This window comes from Microcebus murinus, chromosome 4 (genome assembly GCF_040939455.1).
Source record: "Microcebus murinus isolate Inina chromosome 4, M.murinus_Inina_mat1.0, whole genome shotgun sequence".
Classification (NCBI taxonomy): Eukaryota; Metazoa; Chordata; class Mammalia; order Primates; family Cheirogaleidae; genus Microcebus; species Microcebus murinus.
Genome location: NC_134107.1, coordinates 98782542 through 98801512, shown reverse-complemented (window position 1 = coordinate 98801512; position 18971 = coordinate 98782542). Strand labels below are relative to the sequence as shown.

At 46.8% G+C, this 18971-nt stretch overlaps 1 protein-coding gene across 1 annotated transcript in view; it reads right to left on the bottom strand.

The window, feature by feature from the left end:
- Positions 1–18971, bottom strand: part of POU2F3 (POU class 2 homeobox 3) — a 74845-nt gene that overhangs the window by 12442 nt on the left and 43432 nt on the right. Inside the window, exons 4-8 of the mRNA XM_076002590.1 lie at positions 6677–6781; positions 5579–5681; positions 2979–3061; positions 593–775; positions 35–176 (exon numbers count right to left, since the gene is read on the bottom strand). Coding sequence (XP_075858705.1) covers positions 35–176; positions 593–775; positions 2979–3061; positions 5579–5681; positions 6677–6781 — 616 coding nt within the window. The remainder of the gene's footprint in view (positions 1–34; positions 177–592; positions 776–2978; positions 3062–5578; positions 5682–6676; positions 6782–18971) is intronic.

Genomic DNA, 18971 nt, shown 5'->3' with positions numbered 1-18971 from the left:
TCAGGGAAGCCATCCTGGTTTCCCCGAGGCCTACCTGCGTCATTCAGCCACTTCTCCAGCAGCGGCTTGAGCTTGCACATGTTCTTGAAGCTCAGATTGAGGGCCTCAAATCGTGAGATGGTAGTCTGGCTGAAGTCATTGCCATACAGCTTTCCCATCGCCAGCCCTACGTCTCCCTGTGCGTGGGGACCAAGAAAGAAGGACATGAGAGACAGCTTCCTCCTCTTCTTTACCCACATCCCCCACCATTCTAGCACCTATCACATCCCCAGCCAGAACCTTCAAGCACTCATCCATGCCCTCAGCTCCTTTCCAAGTCTTCTCCCTCTAAGTTGAAGAATGGGTTTAGACTCCGAGTAGACCAGGCCCATGTGCTCAGGACAGCCGGTCCCCTGCCTGGCTCTCAGTCCTCTCACCTCCACCAGCGATATCCTCAGTTTCCCTACTGTGCCCTATCCTTGGGGAGCTCAGGGACATGATAATCTTGCCCCAAATACATTGAGACTCAGGTTGCTCTTGAAACCTGCACTTAGGAAGCCCATTCCCTAATCACTCAACTCAATTTCGTCTATCTTCTCCCCCAAAACCAAACCTGTGTGAAGCCCAGTTTAATGCGCCTCTGCTTGAAGGTCTTAGCAAACTTCTCCAGCTCCTCGAGGTCTCTGGGCTCGTCAGCCCCTCCAGAGTTGGGTAGATGCTTGGGCACTGGGAGATGCTGGGATGCTTCCAGATGGGGTTCTAAAGAGGATCCTGGCAGCCCAGGGCACCCAACTGCCTGATAGGGAGCACATGTCAAGCAGATTCACAAAGATCAACAGATTGAATGAGATTTTCTGATCTTTTTTACTAACAGACCCACTTAGAGGATGACAGATCCCTGGGTACATTTGAGTCCTATGTTTTCAACATGGAAGTGGAGGTTGGAGTTACTATGAAGGTATAGCAAATAACTGAAATATCTGGAGTAGAAACAGTGTGCGTGCAGGATAGGGAGGTGGCCCTTCTGGGTTTTAGGCTATGACTCACTGTTTAATGCTGAGCAGGTTACTTCCTCTTTTCAGGTTTCCACCATAAAAGGAGCGAGTAGGGTTGTTTACCATGATTGCAAAAACAAATCTCAGAATCAGACAAGGAAAAGGTTGTTTGCTTTGTCTGTTCTTTTCCACAAAGCAAGGTAACTGAGGTGTCCAACAGGCATTAACTAACTAAAGATAACGGAGGACATCCGAGAACTCATGGCATTAGTAGAGCTTCCATAAAATTTCAAAATCTTACGAGTGCCATTTTGTTTTCTAAACCACCATGAAAGTGCTTTATCTTTAATCACAGGTATTTTAATCTGTGCTACCTAAGTGTACCTTGACTGCACTTGTAGTTGATAAGACATATTCTTTCTTGAGTTTATTTTCGTAGGATAATGTACCCTTAAACCTAGAACCATGTTATGCCCATTAGGGTCAGGAATGAATCCAATCTTGAAGACACCGACCATACCATAAAGGTAGAGCAGAATCCAAGCCTGGGGGTCCAGGCACTGTGTCCAACTCACAGGTTACTCCCCATGTGGATAACTGGGGCTAAATTCACCCTCTTCCCTCCTCTCTGGTTTATTCTTTTCCTAGGCTAAGGTTAATGTTACTCCTTCTCTCTTCTAAGATATGCAGACTTACTACTCAGATAGGCATTCTTATGATGAAGAAGGTAAAAGGACCAGAGAGACGTCAAGGACTCTTTTCTCCATTGAAGGGTCTTTTAGAACAGAATAATTTGAAGCCATCATAAATTTAGACTTGTTTTATAGGGAGGGGGTGGCATAGACCAGACCATTAGGACAAAGCTTTAGTCCTCTTTGAAACTTCCTTTCCATTAACTCATTTGTTATTGAGTTCTTGGCCAGACCCTGCCCCTCCCCTCTTCACATCCAATCAGTGGCCAAATTGCACTGATGCAACTTTCCAAAACATCTCCTCCTTCATTCCCTATTCTTAGTGCCACCACCCTTAGCCAATCCCTTATTACCCCTCCCCAGGATGATCTTGATCATCTTTTAAGCAGTCTCTCTGATATCAGTTTCTCCATGCTCAAATATTACAAGATATGAGCATTGATCTTGAATACTAAGATTTCTTCCAACTTTAAGGCTATGATTTTGAGATTCTGGGGAGGGCCTCCAGAAGGAGGTGGAAGAGAAGCTCATGACTCTAGTTCCCTATTTCTTTTAACCACTAGATGGCGCCCTCCCCTTCCAGGTGTTTTCAGTGGACTCTCCAGTCCTCTCTAAAGCCAGGGCCCTTAGTGAGCAAGCCACAGGGATCTTAGCAGAGAGAAGGGACAGTAGGATCTCCTAACCATTCCACACATCCATCTGCGCAGAGCCATCTCATGCAACTGTGCAGGTTGTTAACTGCACAGGGTCACCCAGATCTGGGGAGGAGTGGCACTAAGTTCATGCCTCTGTCGCCAAGTCATGCACCCTAGCATAAAGGTACTTTACAAATAGCCCCTCCCCCAGACCTCAGCCCACCTGACTCACACATATGCCCCCTGGAACAGTGGCCCAAAGGTGAGAGACACTGGCTTTGTGGTCTGGATGTCAGGCCTGATATTCTAGTCTTACTCTCGGAGCTTGAGAGCACCCAGCCAGAGCTGGTGGTCGCTCTGGTTTGTCTGGAAGGTTAGCTGTCCCCTGGTTCTCAGAGGAGAGATGCCAGGGCCTGTTCAGGGCTGGAGTTCCGTATCTGCAGCATGGAGGAGGCTGGCCTGGAATTGGGATCTCTGGGTTCTAATTCTGGCCCCACCAGTATTGCCGGATAAATGGTGTCCCCTGGCTGTAGCTTGGCTTTCCCCCTGTGCCAACAGGGTAGTCCACTGCTGTTCCCTCCCCAGAGGCGTTAGTGCCCTGTTAAAGGGGTGGAGAAAAACCAGTGGGCTAACTCTTGAGAGGAGACATTCCTAAAGAAAACAGGATGGTTGTTTACCTGGGACGCGAGGCCAGGCCCCGTCTGTGGGAGGAGGAGACTGCCTTGTTGCTGTGGAAAGGGAAGGAGATTTGGCTGCAGACCTGGGTGAGAGGGGAGGGACAAAGGAACAGAGGAATAAAATCCAGGCCATCTGAAAGACATGCTCTGCAACTCTGGAACCACGATAACCGTCCCCACCCCCTGCTACCTACAGACCACTCAACCCACCCCAAGCCCCGTGCAGGGGCCTCCATGGCACTGCCAGGCATTTCCACATACAGGTGGAGGCGAACCAGACACGAGGATAAACAGAGGTGTAAACAGCAGTCCCCAAACCAGTCCTCCCGCCTGCCCGCCTGCCTGGAGAGGAGCAAAGGCTAAGGAGGGTCAGGACTATCTGCTGGGATCTTACTGCCAGGGCTGAAGAAACCCAGGAGGGGAGGGTGGTGCAGGGGTGACTGCTGGGAACTGAAGCAGGAGCAGGAGCTGGGATGGCTCCAAAGGCCCAGTCAAGTCTGCAGGGATGTCAGATCAAGCACGCGGGGCCATACAGCTCTAAAGGGCAGTGAGCCATCGGCCAGAGGCTCGTGGCCAACCAGGGCATTTTATACTTGGAAGGAAGGGCTGAGAGAGAAGGGCAGACCAAGGACTGAGCCTCTGGGAACCCAAATGGGTGGTATGGACTGCACCTGCTTGGTGCACTGTTTGGGGACCTCCTTCTACTTCCCCTCCAGGAAAACTGTATGTAAGGGTTCTGTCTGGTTGGTGGCCATGATCAGTGGGCTCCCTCTTGGGAGGGCCACAGTCAGGACCTCTCATCTCTCAGCAGGAGTGCAGCCATCAAACCCCCAAAGCAGACAATGGGGCAGGCCACCCCAATCACTCAGCACAGAGGAGCACCCTGGGGCCTCTGTTGTCCCCAGGCTGTTCTGGGGTCACTGGTATACAGCATCTGCTGATGTTGACCTTTACGCTCTTTGGTCTCAAAAAGTTGGGGCTAGCTAGGCAGAGCGGCTCCAGCCTGTAATCCTAGCACTCTGGAAGGCCGAGGCAGGAGGATCACTTGAGGACAGGAGTTCAAGACCAGCCCGAGCAAGAGCGAGACCCCATTTCTACCAAAAATAGAAAAAAATTAGCCGGGCATGGTGGCGCACACCTGTAGTCCCAGCTGTTCGGGAGGCTGAGGCAGGAGGATCGCTTGAGCTCAGGAATTTGAGTTTGCACTCAAATTGCACGATGCCACTACACTCTACCCAGGGAGACAGAGTGAAAGTTGGGGCTTAATTGTTCATTGTTAAATAGGTCTTACAAGGAACTCTGGACTAGGAGTTCAGAGGCTTGAGTACTAAAAGCAATTCTAACATTTTATTGCATTTTGAAATGCACAAAGCCTTTTCACATACATTATTTCAATAACCCTCAATAATGTTGTGAGCTAGAGTTTTATTATTATTCCATTTTAATGTAGGAGGAAATGGAAGCTCAGAGAGGTTAGGTACATTTCTCAAGGACACACAGTTAGTGATTTTTTTTTTAACCAATGAGTTTTTCTGACTCCAAACTTTGAATTATTTTTTCCCCTGCATCATACAGTGACCTCATTGGTTACATGCTTGAGCCGTTTTCACATCACTCTCCAGTCTTCCAAAAACAAATTGAATGAATTGTTATCTTCTCTTTCCTATTCCAGGAGTGTGAGGTGTGTTGTTTAGCCATAATATTATAAACACTTAAAGCTTCAAATATGTTCTCATTCATCCCAATAATACTCTGAGATGCCTTGGAAACTAAATATAAAAACCATAACTTGGATAGGTACTAGGATGGAAGGAAGAGTCATGTTTTGTTTAGAATCTGTATTTCTAAAGCTTTTAGTAGAAACTTCTAGTAGAAGCTTTTATACTTTCTCCATCACTTTCAGACCTCATTCGTGAAGATGGGAGTAGGAGAAACATGGTTTCCAAACTGTTCTGGAACTTTCTAGTAGGTCACCAGAGGCATAATACGACTACCTACTGCACAAGGTTATTTTGAGGAGTGTGAAGAGAATCATCCAGCAGAGCTCCGGGCACATCGTGTTCAAGAAATACTACCTATTATTATTAATAGTTTAATCTGTTTGCTCTTGGCCAGGAAGTAACTTCCCTGCCAAAGAAAACCTGAAAACCTTTTTTACAACCTGTGGGTGGCACTGCTGCTCTATCAAAACAGTCAGGCTTCCAGGAGATAAGTCTGAATCCCTGTCCGGGAGGGATTTCCAAGGAATCGGGACTTGTGTATGCTGCCTTTGCCAGGGTGCTTCTCTGTCCTTGTACTGCCCAGCCCTCCACCACTCCTGCACCTTCCGTCTCAATTCTCCACGAGATTTGAAGGGGAAGCAGAGAAGGAGGCGGAACCTGGAGGAGCACTGCTGGGGTCCCTTCCTTAGACCCCGAGGTGGACAAGCTGGTCTAAATACCAGAGGGGTAGATGACTCACCTGTGCTCTGCAGGTAGGCTACCCAACCCAGCAGGCAGCAGCAGCAGCAGCAGCAGCAGCAGCAGCACTTTACTGGATTTGCTCTATGTGGAACCTTCCCCACTAACCCACCCTACCCCACCCCACCCCAGGGTTCTTACCTTGCTGCCCAGGTGGGGTTTGAGATAGCAGGAACTGGGATACGGACTGTAAGTGGCCAGGAACCAGCACAAGCTGCTGGAGCGGATGGAGGGAAGCCATGTCCTACACACGGGGAGATATACACACATCACAGAATTTACAAGCTGGGGACACTCCTGCTCCACCTGCCTGCTGCCCATCTGTCCCATGGGTCTCCAGACTGTGACAGTTTGCGGGCAGTGACCTTGCCTTATGCCACTGTGTATTCCCAGCGTCTGGCATATAGTGGCTACTCCATCAGTGCTGTTACAGCTTCTGCACTCAGTCAAGCCGTCCTTGCAACATACTGTTACTTAACCCTTGCCTTATGACTTAATTTTTGTGTGTGTTAGTCTTGTCTCCCAACCAGACTGTAAATGCCCTGAGGGCAGAGACTGGGTATTTCCTATCTTTCAAAGGTTTATCCTGCAAATGACGTTATAATCTCAGTTGTCCAATGTTTCTTTTAAATTTCATGCCACTGGATTATGCTAAAAGCCATGCCTTGGCCACTTCCTATGCCTGAATCTTTCCTGGAGGGTATGGGGGTGGGAGTTGGAGGATGGGGTAAACTATTACTTCTTAATAAAACCAACTTGGTGAAACAGAAAGTCCATCTGCCCCAGGTTTCTTCCGCCAGCCCAGGACGTGGGAATAATAATCCCAATGCTTGGGGGATCTGGGAGTCCTCCATGATCCAGACGCCCAGAGCTCTGTGCCCCTGTGGACCTGAGCTCAGGTCTGTGCACACAGAGAAGACTCGGTAGACCTTGCTGAGTCTTGCTGAATGCAGAACTGAAGGAACAGATGCACATTCTAGTCTTAGGTATTTCTGGAGAAGGGGTGGCTCTTTCTTCCCCCGAAGGGGGCTCGCCACGTGAATGCCCTCTCAGACTTTTGCTGTTACTTACTGTCTCTGGACAAATCTCTTTCCCACATTGCCTGAAGGGGGTTCTTTAGACCCATATGAATTCACAGAGTGCCAAGCGTGGAGGTCTAGCATTTCGCACAGAGAGATTGAATTAAATTCCCTGGCCCACTGAGAATATCAGGGTTCCTTCACACGGGCTGGCATTTACCCCAGTCATTTGGTTTCCGGATATCATGGTGGGTCCTTGGTTCAGGTGGCATGGCCGATGGGAGAGGGTCTGCTGCAGGGAGTCACTGAGGTCCTCTGTTTTAATCTGCAAGTGGAGGCAGGAGGAAAGTGTCAATTCTGGACCTCCCCGGGCAGACAGAAATGGAAGCGGCGAAGATCCAGGCAGGAGATAAGTGACAGGCCAGGAGGGGAAAGAGCCAGCCCAGTGCCTACTGGGCTGCAGCTGACTTTCCTGCCCATGCGAGCCCTTTGGGCCAGGACCGCTGGTCAGAAACATACGTGAGTGGTGCTGTGGCGTGCCGATCTGCAGCGCCGGGAGCCCACTTAGACTGATCGTCCCAAACGCCATTCTGGGGCTTGTGCTGATGCCTAGCATGGTTTTTGTTTTCCTCATTGAAATGAGAAAATTACAGATAGAGACTTTAAAAAATAAAGCTTAATGGGCTGGGTGTGGTTGCTCATGCCTGTAATCCTGGCATTCTGGAAGGCTGAGGCAGGCATATCACTTGAGGTCGGGAGTTCAAGACTAGCCTGAGCAAAAGGAGACCCTGTCTCTACTAAAAATAGAAAAAAATTAGCTGGGCTTGGTGGTGTGCACCTGTAGTCTCAGCTACTTGGGAGGCTGAGGCAGGAGGATCACTTGAGCCCAGGAGTTTGAGGTTGCTGTAAGCTATGGTGACGCCTTTGCACTCTAGCCTAGGTGACAGAGTGAGACCCTGTCTCAAAAAAAAAAAACAAAAAACAAAAAAAAACTTAATAGATTAAGTTCTTTGAAATTCTGAGATGATGTTCTTTTTTTCTTAGGAGGAAAAGACATTAGAATTTCCTTTAGGAAATGACGGTGATCCTAGAGAATATTTTTAAAAACTCATTACCTCGCAAAGTAAAAAGTTAACAACACTTTACTGATTTCCCCCAAATTCTGTTGTTTACTTTCCTGCATGGAAGCCCCTCTGTGAAGCCCCAAAGTCTGGGAACCACTGAGCTGGAGGACTACCCTTCCCTCCCCACGCCCTCGTTCCCCATACCTCTCCATCTTCCGTGCCAGACTGCCTCTGCAGCTGGCTTTCTTTGCCTGTGTGGCTTTGGTGACAGTCATTGCCTGTCTTCCTGCAGGTGAGGACATGTCTCCCTCACAATCAATGCTGTAGTTGCAGCCTGAGGGGCCTGAGAGTGTGGTGGTTTCCAAGCTCTTTCCAGTCCCTACCACCCTGCAGTGACAGCACAAACCACCCCCTCATGGGCTTCCCAGGTGTCTAAGGGCAGGGCAGGAAGTACTACTCGTGCCCACCCCTCATTCCACCCCTAGGATGACTACCCTCTTGCAGTTTTGCAGGAAATCCATTGGGAAGAGGAGCCAAGTGACTCTGAATTCATATAATCTGGCAAGGAGCGCAGGATCTAGAACACACCTTACAAAAGTCATTGGTGAGTCCCTGTGATTAGGACATCTGGTTGTTTTCTGCCCAGGTGGAAACTCATGGCCATAGACATGCTAGTGTAAACAACTTGCTTGCCCTACACTGGGAATGTCACTGGCAGCCTGCAGTCTCTCCTGTCTGTATTAGTTTAACCTGAGTCAACAGTTCAGATTAACAACTATATTTGTGCTTAATCCCTATGGAAAAAACAGTGCTTTGGGTCATTAAAGAAAGAATTTCCTTTAGTTGGACAATTAGGAAGATCCTATTGAGTGACACTAGAGAGGAGGGAGCTGATATTTAGGATGTATGCCTTGCACATGGTGGGAACCCAATGAATGTTAACCGAATAAAAGACAATAAACAAAATCTGTCTCTCTAGGCTGGGCGTGGTAATCCTAGCCTGTAATCCTAGCATTCTGGGAGACCGAGACAGGAGAATTGCTTGAGTTCAGGAGTTCGAGACCAGCCTGAGCAAGAGCAAGACTCCATCTCTATTATTTAAAAATATATATTTTAAAAAAACCTATGTCTCCACAGTCTCCAATGAGGTACAGGAAGGAAAACATCGAACAGGGAGCTATGCTGACCTTGTTTCTAGCCCTAACTCTAACTCACTATGTAGTCTTAAACAATCACTCGGCCTCGGTGGGGCTCAGTTTCCCCATCTGCTGTATGATAGGACATGGGTTTTCTCCCTATTAGCCCTAAAATGGAATTATGAATTCCAACTCCCTAGTGCATTTGGTGGTGCATTTGGCCCTTCCAGGTGGCTGCAGCGCTGTTAGGTAAAGCGGACCTGCGTAACACCAGGAAGCCCCGTTGCACAGAAATTGGTAAGAAGATGGTTCCTTCAGGAATATTCTTTACAAATCATTCTTCTCATTTAAAGAAACTATTCTGTAGCCTTGGAAGCAAGGAGGAGAAAAGGAGAGAGATGGAAAGCAGCGCTCGGGTGCAGAGAGCGGTGGCACGACCACCTGGGAGGGGTCTCCAGGGAGCCCCCTTTCCTCACCTAAACCCTTTAGCCCCGCCTTTCCACACTTAATGCCTCTAAGCAACTCTGGTATCCTAGTTCTGCCCCAGAAATGAGAGTTTCCGCAGCCTGGATTCCAGGGAAACATTTGTCAGCAGGTTTTTAAAAAGTAGAAACAGATAATAATATACTTATTTCTAAACCACCACCACCACCACAACTTCAAGGTTTGCTCCTAGAGGAGATTTTACTTAAGCACAGCCTTTCTGGACAGCCTGCGGGACCCCAGCTCTCCTCCTTGTCTGTCCCTGTCCTGCCCCCAGGCATGCCCCATCCCGAGAGAGGGGATGGCCGAGAGAGGGGATGGGCGGCAGGGTGGAGGAAGGGGGACAGAGGGAGAACACGGAAAACTGGCTGGTGCAACCACCTCCGGCAGCCTGGCCCGCCTCCAGCGCAGAGGCAAGTGGCAGGGCTCCTTCACAGACTCATTATGCGCAATGCAGAGATAAGGAGACGCAGCTATGACAGAGTTCCAAAGCATGCGCTTTGCCTCCAACCTGGCTGCTATCTGTTAGAATCCGTGCCAGGTCTTCCTGCAACACTTAATTTCAGAAACCAGTGCCATCATAAAAGAAAACTCACCCTTTCATCTGCTTCCTGGATCAATTGCCCTCCAGATTCTTTGGGGGGCACCCGAGACCTCCCACTTGTAAACACGAAGTGCCTGGTAGCAGAAAAGTCCTTTGGGTGTTAGTCTGGGGCTTTCTGACAACTCTATGTATTATTCTTCTGATTGTCTGTTTGTTTGTTTTTGCTCCACCAACCTTTTACTCTCTCATTTTTCATAATTCATCACCCATGGGTGTGAGGGACTGACAGTAACCCCAAGAGAAGAAAATCCTAAAGGAACCAAACTGAAAGACAGTAAAGGAGACTTCCCTCTCGATGACAAGTTCTAACATCTCAGGTTGGGTCAGTGGTCTCAGAAAGAGCCACGCTAGACAGGAAGGAGGGAAGACTCACTGACAACTCCCAGGACCTCCAGCAGACTACTTCGATACTCTTGGGGGCTCAGAAACTAAGAAATTAGGAAATAAAGTCTTCCCAAATCCAAAAAGTCCCTTTCCCCGCTGTGGAAGGCAAAAGGCTGGAAACTTTCCAGGCAACTGGGTGTTGGCCGTGGATCTAGGAGATGAGATAGAGAGACTTCTGTTGGATCTCATTGACTTCTAATGTGAGAACCGGAGGCAAATTGGACAAAAACCCAATTTCCCCCGTACTTGTGAAAACCCAACCAAACCCCAGCCTGCCTGGAATCATGAAGATCATCCCCAGGGTTTCTTTGGCAGTTCTTCTCACGCAAGTGGAATATCTCCCCAGATTTTATTTGGGATGGACTAATCCCCGGGGACACGGGCCACCACAGTGCTCTGCCTTGTCACAGCCATTGGACATCCTGCCCACCTATTGGATGAGGTTTGTTAGTTTAGGATCTTCTCCACCCACTGTGCTGTGCAAAGGTATTCGACTGAGTCTTGGGCAGTGACCAGGGAGGTAAAAGGGCATCACGGGCGATTATCTTTTCTAATCCCAGTGAACTCTCTGACATTACCTAGTTTAGACAGCAGCAGCCTCATTCTGGAAGGAGAGAGCCCTTTTGGAGGAGGTGGAAGCCCTTTGTACATCCTTTCTTGGCTTTACCTCCCAGCCAGGAGGTGTGAGGACAGAAGCCCAGAGAGCTTCAGAGACAGGTGTAAAGTTACACAGCAAGACGCTGGCAAAACTCTGACAAGAGAATGGTCTCCTGACCCTCCCCTGGTGCTCTCTCTGCCAGACAATACTACAAGTGTCCCAGGGGTGGAATAGAGCACAGATCGTAGACAATGTGGTGTTCTGGGCTGGCGTATGATTGGACCTTACTGCCCATCTGTTTTGGGGTCATGGTGGGGCTGGGGTACTCGTCTTTAGCCCCCTCCCCATGACACTTTCACATGGCCCCCTCTAGGGGAAAACAGTCCAACACTAATGAATATATCACTGGTGATGAAAATGATCAAAGCTGTTGTCCCAGTTGCATAACTCGTTTGTGGAAAGTGTTTCATAAACATTTCACAAGAAGGAGCGTTTCAAAGCATGAACATCTCCCAACCTGCCTTCAATTACAGGCGAGATTTTTTTTTTCTTTCTCCCCCCCCCTTCACCTCTTCTCCCTAGCAGTGAGGAAGAGTTTCTGTTTTGTAACAGGATTGGCAGATGCATTTCTCATGAAAACATTCTAAAAATATATTCCAAGGGGTGGAATGGGGCAGGGAGGGAACTCATCCCAGGTGAACAGGGCTGAGGGCTGAAAGTATCCCAAGAGATGTTGGCTGTGATTTTGCTTGGGGGACTGTCCTCTCTCCAGGGCTCCTGGCTATTCCGTAAGAGCTCAAGGGTCCTGCCTCCTTGGATGCCTCCAAGAAGTGCCTTGGGAGATGACCTCATCCAGTCCTTGGTCTCTAGTCCAACGTATGATAGACCAGCACAGATGTGCCTTTGCCCGTGTAAATTGGGACCATCATGCTGACAGCATCAAACTTCCATGCAAAGGAGGGATGGAAGAGGGGACACTCATGGCTCCTTAGGAGGCTGGAGCCACTTGGAGTTGCTGCCCCTGAAAAGCAGCTTTCCAAAGAGACATCCTTGTTTTTCCTGGTTGCATCTGCCCTGGAAATGCAACAAGCTTATCAGTCATGTTGTTTAATGCTTTGGCTTCAGTACTTAGGGCATAGCATTGCTGGTGCTGACACATGTGTGAAAAACCCCTTCATTATGAACCCGTAAAAGTTTTCTTCTCCCTCTGGGATATAAGTCCTGAATTCAGGGTTTAAAATGCTGGGAGGGGACTGTGCCCTCCTGGCAGACTCACTGTCACATGGTGCCCAGGACTTGAACTATTTTAATCAGTGCACTGTGGCAGAGCTCTCCTGTGACTTCCTGCATCGATGGGAGTGTTCTTTGACTCTGATCCCCTCTGAGCCAGTCTTCTGGTTCTCCTGGTGGCGTACCTGCTAGACAAGAGGACAGAGCTACCCTTTCCGGTTCTTTGGACGGGGAGAAGTACCACAAGGAACTTTTGATTTGCCCACACAGTGGGCTGTTCTGCACCCAAATAAGTGAAACGGCAGGAGGAGGGGCTGGGGTGGGGTGACTTGCTAAGTGTCAAACTCTGAGAGCCGTTTCCAAGCGCAGTGGCTGTTCTCAGGAGGTGTCTAGTGTGTGAATACAGTTCATCATCACACCAGGTTCTTTTACGGATGGCTTTGCTGTCCCCAGCAGAGGATGATAAAAAGACATCTAGGAAATGAGCACAAGGCTCAGAATCAATCAGGAAGCCTGACTTTGGGTCCCATCCCTGCCTCTAATTAGTTGCATGATCTAATATTAAGTTACTTAACTCATCTCTCTAGGCCTAGATAATTCCTCTACAAAAGAGAAATAAGCCTAGGTGGAATCTACTTAAGAAATTTATAATGTATAAAAGAGAGAGTGGGAGTAGACTTATAAGCATTTAAGTACGCTTATTATGTTACTAGACCCATTTTACAGATGAAAAGACTGAGGCTTAGAGATGTTAAGAAACTTGCTTAGAGTCACACTGCTGGTAAATAACAGAGGTGAGATTCTATCTAAGTCTGTCTGACTCCATAGCTCTTCTACACGTTCCTGACTCACCATGTGTGACGAGGCCATGGAATTATAGACTCTTCATGGTAGCTTGGTGTAGGTAGTGCCAGGTGCATAGCAGATATTCAAAGAAGTGTTGATTCCCTTCCTTCTCCATTGGAATAGGAAGGAAATGTAGACATCACCTAGCTCATTCTACAGATACGATTTCCGAAGCCTGGAGAGGGGTAGTAACTTGCTCAGGGAAACACAACTAGAGTAGCAGTCAAGCTAGGCCTGGAGACCAAGCCAGGGTCTGACTAGGACAGGTCTCCTAGCTCCCCATCTCATATTCAGTTCCACTGCACTGTGGCATGGCTCTTTCGTCGATTTCTATCTCTCTTGATGTTGCTGCCTACTCTGGCTCCTGTAGTAACTCAGTAGTAGCCCTAAGCCTGCTGCCCTAATGAGATTTAGTCTCAGTCAAAAGAAAGGTCCCCACTCAGAGTTCTCAATTACTTTGCAGGCTAAGGTTCAAATACAGAGAAAGCATACATCTGCTTGATAGGGAAACAGCGCACTCGGCTTTGGAGCCAGCATTCTGTATTTCCTTGACTCTCACGTATACAGATTGACTGCAGGGCTTTGATATTTGCTCTTTCAGAGGCAAAGAGCAGAAAGAGAAGGTGCATGCATTTCAGTGTGTATTTTACTATGGGGTTCCAAATGAAGTCAATAAAAGGAAGTATAGGTGCCCTGTCTCTTCTAGACACACACACACACACACACACACACACACAACACACACACACAAGTGCAGCACCAATTTGTGGTTGTGAAGGACTGCATAGATTATTTTCATCAGCATAAGCTCAAGAAAAAGAGAAAATATTATTTAAAACACTTTAGAGGGCTGGGCATGGTTGCTCATGCTGGAAATCCTAGCTGTCTGGGAGGCTGAGGCGGGAGGATCTCTTGAGGCCAAGAGTTCGAGACCAGCCTGAGCAAGAGTGAGACCCCGTCTCTACTAAAAATAAAAAAATTAGGTAGGTGTGGTGGTGCACACCTATAGTCTCAGCTACTCAGGAGGCTGTGGCAGGAGGATTGCTTGAGCCGAGGAGTTTGAGGTTGCTGTGAGCTATAATGATGTCACTGCACTCTAACCCAAGCGAGACTCTGTCTCAAAAAAAAAAAAAAAATTTTTTTTTAGAGATTAAAAAGCACTTTCAAATACACTGTCATTTATTCTTCATGACAATTTAGTGAGGGGAGTAATCTTACTAAACCATTTTTAAAGATGTGGGAACCCAGGCTCAGAGAACTTCAGCAACATTCCCAATGTCACGCAGCTGGGAAGAGGAGAGCCCATCTACTTGGATCTTTGGCCTCCAGACCTCTCCCTTCTGCCCACGCCATGCTGTGAAACAGCTCCACGGGGTCTCCCACCCCCGTGGGAGACTTTCTGGACTTCTGGAAGCTATTAAGATGTGCTTGTTGACCCCTGCCTCATCTGTGTACTGTATTGTTTTTACGTACGGTACACAGCCGGGGTCAACACCTCCTCAAGCGTAGCCCGGGACCTTTGCATGTATTTGTGGCCTAAATAGTTATTGAAAGTGAAGCTTCAACGGCTCTGAAGGAGATTCTCGATGGCATTTTCCGGGTGAGCCTGTGACTTGGAAGCTTGCCCCTGTGAGTCTGAACATTGGATAAACGAAGCTAATGGTTTTCTGTGGTGATTTTCATCTTTTAGAGTAGTCTTTTAGGAAAGGTGAGGTCCTTGTCTGTCGTATTCTTGTGGCACCCTAGGTAAAGTGAGGCACCCCTCAGTCTGCTCCAACAGCATTGGGGCAGAAGTCTTCTGCGTGGCATGCATTAAACACAGGTTTCCTGCCCCATTAAGGTCCCCTTCTTAGTTCGATTTAGTTCAACATTTATTAAGTGTCTATGGCATACCAAGAGGCACTAGGGACACAAAGATGAATAGGGCGTTCCCAGACTAATTAGGAGACCACGCGAGTCAAAAAGTCACCTACAGCGCGACTCTTCTAAGGATCAGAAGGAGGTATGGGGTGGCATGGGAGAGGCTGCGATTCAGGTGGCCAGGGAGGAGGATGAAGAGTTCGCCAGGCAGAAAAGCAAAGAAAGGCATCCCAGGAGGCAGAAGCAGCTTGCTCAAAGTCACAGGGTGTGAGACGGCCGCTACCTGTCCAGGAGCTACAAGCCATCCAGGACCGCTGCTGTGTGTGGCGGGGAGGGGCACCGTCACACAGGCAGGGACCGAGGAGGGAGGACGTGTGTGGCGTGCAAAGGGGTTCAGACTGGACTCTGAGGACAAGGTGTAACTAGGGCAAAGGGCAGTGGCGTGGTGAGATTTTCGTTTTAGTTCAATTACCCTAACAGCCGTGTGGAATGTGGATTTGAAGAGAGAACAGATACAAGCAAACCTACTCATTGCAATAGCCTAAGTAAGATCTCATGAGGACATGGTGAAGGCCACAGCAGCAGGAACGGAGCGGAGGAGACAGAATGGAGAGCTTTTAGGATGTAAAATGTATTTCCACCCCTAAAGGTCTATCTTCTACAACAAAAGACTGTTTATTTCAGGAATTCGCTGTTGAGTGCCCGCAGGACTAAAAGAACCCACATAGAAAATAATCTGAAGGCCCCTAAGCCAAACTGCTAATGGGGTGGAGAACATTTGGGGTTCCAGAAAACAGTCCCTTTCTAAGCCATATATTTCTGCAATGTTTGATTTTTAAAAGATAATTATTAATTTTAAATTAGAAAAAAATTAAGATTAAAATCAGTAAGCGTTCACAATTTTACATATCTATATATAATGCTATAGTTTACAAGGTGTTGTAGAATTTCCTCTTCGGCCTGGTGAAAAGGATGTCTTGAGACATTTAAAGGTACATTATTTAAATAAACAGACATATACACATACTTGCAAATATGTATATATGTGTATATAATACACACATGTATTTAAAGCAACAACTGGGAATCCACCTTCTCGTGTCACCACACCTTGTGTCATTGTCTCCCAGCAGGCAACACCTGGGAGGTGGCCCATGGGCCTCACTTGTAAATTTCCATGATGTTCTATAGTTTAAAAAGCACTTTCTTTCTTTCTTTTTTATAATTCTAGATAAAGAGCTTTTAATTATGGGAATGATGAATAAAGAACTTCGGTTCCCGAGAGCTCCCTGCTTGTCCTCAAGTCCTCATCAGAAGAACAAGAACAAGTGGTTTGAGGAGAAGGAAAGAGAAGTTGATTATAAAACTTTGCCGGCAAAGCAGGAAAACTGGTAGACCTCCTCTTCTCAAAAACCAAATTTCATGAACATGAGCAGAGACACAGAGTTTTTAAAGGGAGTGCCCTCAGTTCTAGGATACTGTGGTTAATCAATCTGATGGTCCCGTCTACAAAGCACTTTCAAACACATCACTTCCACCGATTATCAGAATACTGCCATGAGCTTGAAAAGGCAGGTAATGGGAATGTTATTTCTACTGGAGGAAAACCCAGTTCATGAAAGGCAAGAAATGTGACCGAGGGACATAGCTGGCTAGCAGGAGAGCTGTGATTTGAACCCAAGTCATCTGATTTAAAATTCGGCATGACTTTCAAATGCCTAGGCTTTTCTGAGCAGCCTTCCCAAATAAGTAGATTTTCAAAGTCACTGAAATCTATCCCTGGAAACTCCAAAGCCTTTTATCTCAGTTTTGGATAGATATTTATTGGTTTCTTTCTGAATAAAGATCTTGCTAAAAGGTATTATATACATCCCTATTTTCCTTTAAAGAGTACCTAAAAGATAATTTAGTCAATGACTCAGAGTTATAATTTCAAACGCCTTTTAAAAGCAACCATGCCCTTGGGGATACTGAAGTGTCTGACCTCTGCTGCTGTGTGTACTATATGGCCCCAGACTACTTTTTTTTTTTTTTTTTTACAGCACCGAGCTCTGATTTTTCCAGGATTTTTTTTAACCTTCTGTCTCACCATCAGGTTTTTCTCTGCTTTTTGTTAGTATGCTTGCTTCTAGCAGCCCCTATTCTACCTCTAATTTGCAGCTTTTATTTGCTAAGGGCTGGAAAAACCAGATCAGATCATTAAGCTCAATACAACACTGTCTCCAAAATGAAAGTTTAAGGCTCTGAGAAAGAGCCTGGCTTGAGATCTTGTTTGCTTCCTTCTTACTCTCAGCTGGGTTCTGAAAAGGTGAGGCTGCTAGTTCTTCGGATAAGTGAGGCAGCGTAGCACTGCTATGAAGCTCGCTTTAACACTGGGTTTCCCCTTTGGTTTAATTTTTCCTGAGTATATGTCTATCCTAGCACCCTTATTAGCCTGGGACAGGGCTCTAGGCACCATGGTTGACATACAGTTGACAGTTTAAGCTAAACTCTCCAAGGTTGGGCTGCAGCTACCAAATTTGTTACCAAAAGGCTAAGTGAATTTGAGCCAAGGGACTCTCTAATGGTATATCTCAGTTTGCTTACTTATAAAAGGGAAATAATATCTGATACTTGTCCAGGTCTTAAGGGTTAGGGCTAAATGCCCATATAACCTATTCCGGGGAGGTCTTTCTTTATTTCTGTCACCGAAATTATGCAAAGATAATGATTCTACACACTTATTTGACTTCCTATGGCCTGGCCAGCAGAGAGTGTAATGCTTGTCACTTACCAAGTGCTTACCAAATATATGTGGAGTTAATGTGTAAATACTTTCAGCAATTCTAAAATATAGGAAACTGGGTCTCAGAGGAGTCAAACAATTTCCCAAAAGCCACACAGCTAGGAAGTGGCAGAGCTAGAATTTGCTCCTAGATCTAGCAGAACTAGAATTTGAATTTGAATCCAAAATCAACTCTCTTTCCACCATATCACATAAAAAGTCATGCCAGGCTAGACTTATTTCCTTTCATATACTGTCTCTTAGAATGGGGGATCGGGCAGATGCTGTCATTTTAGTATGTGAATATGTACTTAGGTACCATCCCCGGAGGTCAAGATGGGGTTGTATGGGCTGAGTTAGGGCTGATTAACAATAAGTCACTGTCACCCAGGAGGGAGGTCTCCAATGGCATGCCACAGGACCCCGCTTGTGGCCCAGTCTTGCGAAGAATGTTATTAGTAACTTGAAGATGTAGCACGCACACTTATTACATCTCTGCACAAGGAGCAGGGCCAGTAGTACTCTGCACAGAGACATCAAGATTCAAAAGAAAGCCTGAAGACATAGTAGGAAGGGAAGAAAGTCGCAAGATAAAACACAGGAGCAAATGTAACCATCCTTTACTTAGAATATGAAAATTAACTGCACAAGTTGAGACAACAGTTTATATTAAAAAAGACTTGAGAGGCATTAACTGACTTGAAGAGTAAGTTGACAGTGTGACATAATTGTCTTTAAAGAAAACCTGTGGGACAGGCTGTATTAACAGAAGTAGAGTATCTGAATCGAGGGAGGTTCCCCTACCTGACCACATTCATTCCATGAGGGCAGGTCCTGTTACTGCCTTTTGCAGTTGGCACGACAGCGCCGCAATAAAGAAATAGTACCTGCTCAATAAAGACGTGTCGAATGAGTCAGTGGGTGAATGGATGAACAAATCGTCACACTGTGCTCTGGCCCAGCCACATCTCACCTGAGTATTGAGTGTCACACGTACACTTGTGGACGTCTTACTTAGGGTGACTGGCAGACCGAAGCTTGTGCATACAAAGGCAAAAAGACACAATTTCAAGGACTTTATCATAATATTGTTTAAAAAACATATTTGAGGCTACACAATATCCATCAATAGGGAAATGAAAAAGTAAAATTATGTGAAAACAATAGAATATTATGTGGTCATTAACAAAAGTCATGATGTACTGCCATGAAACAATCTATAAGTATTATTATTATTATTATTATTATTATTATTTTTTGAGACAGAGTCTTGCTTTGTTGCCCAGGCTAGAGTGAGTGCCGTAGCATCAGCCTAGCTCACAACAACCTCAAACTCCTGGGCTGAAGCAATCCTCCTGCCTCAGCCTCCCGAGTAGCTGGGACTACAGGCATGTGCCGCCATGCCTGGCTAATTTTTTTCTATATATATTAGTTGGCCAATTAATTTCTTTCTATTTATAGTAGAGACGGGGTCTCACTCTTGCTCAGGCTGGTTTCGAACTCCTGACCTCGAGCAATCCGCCCACCTCGGCCTCCCAGAGTGCTA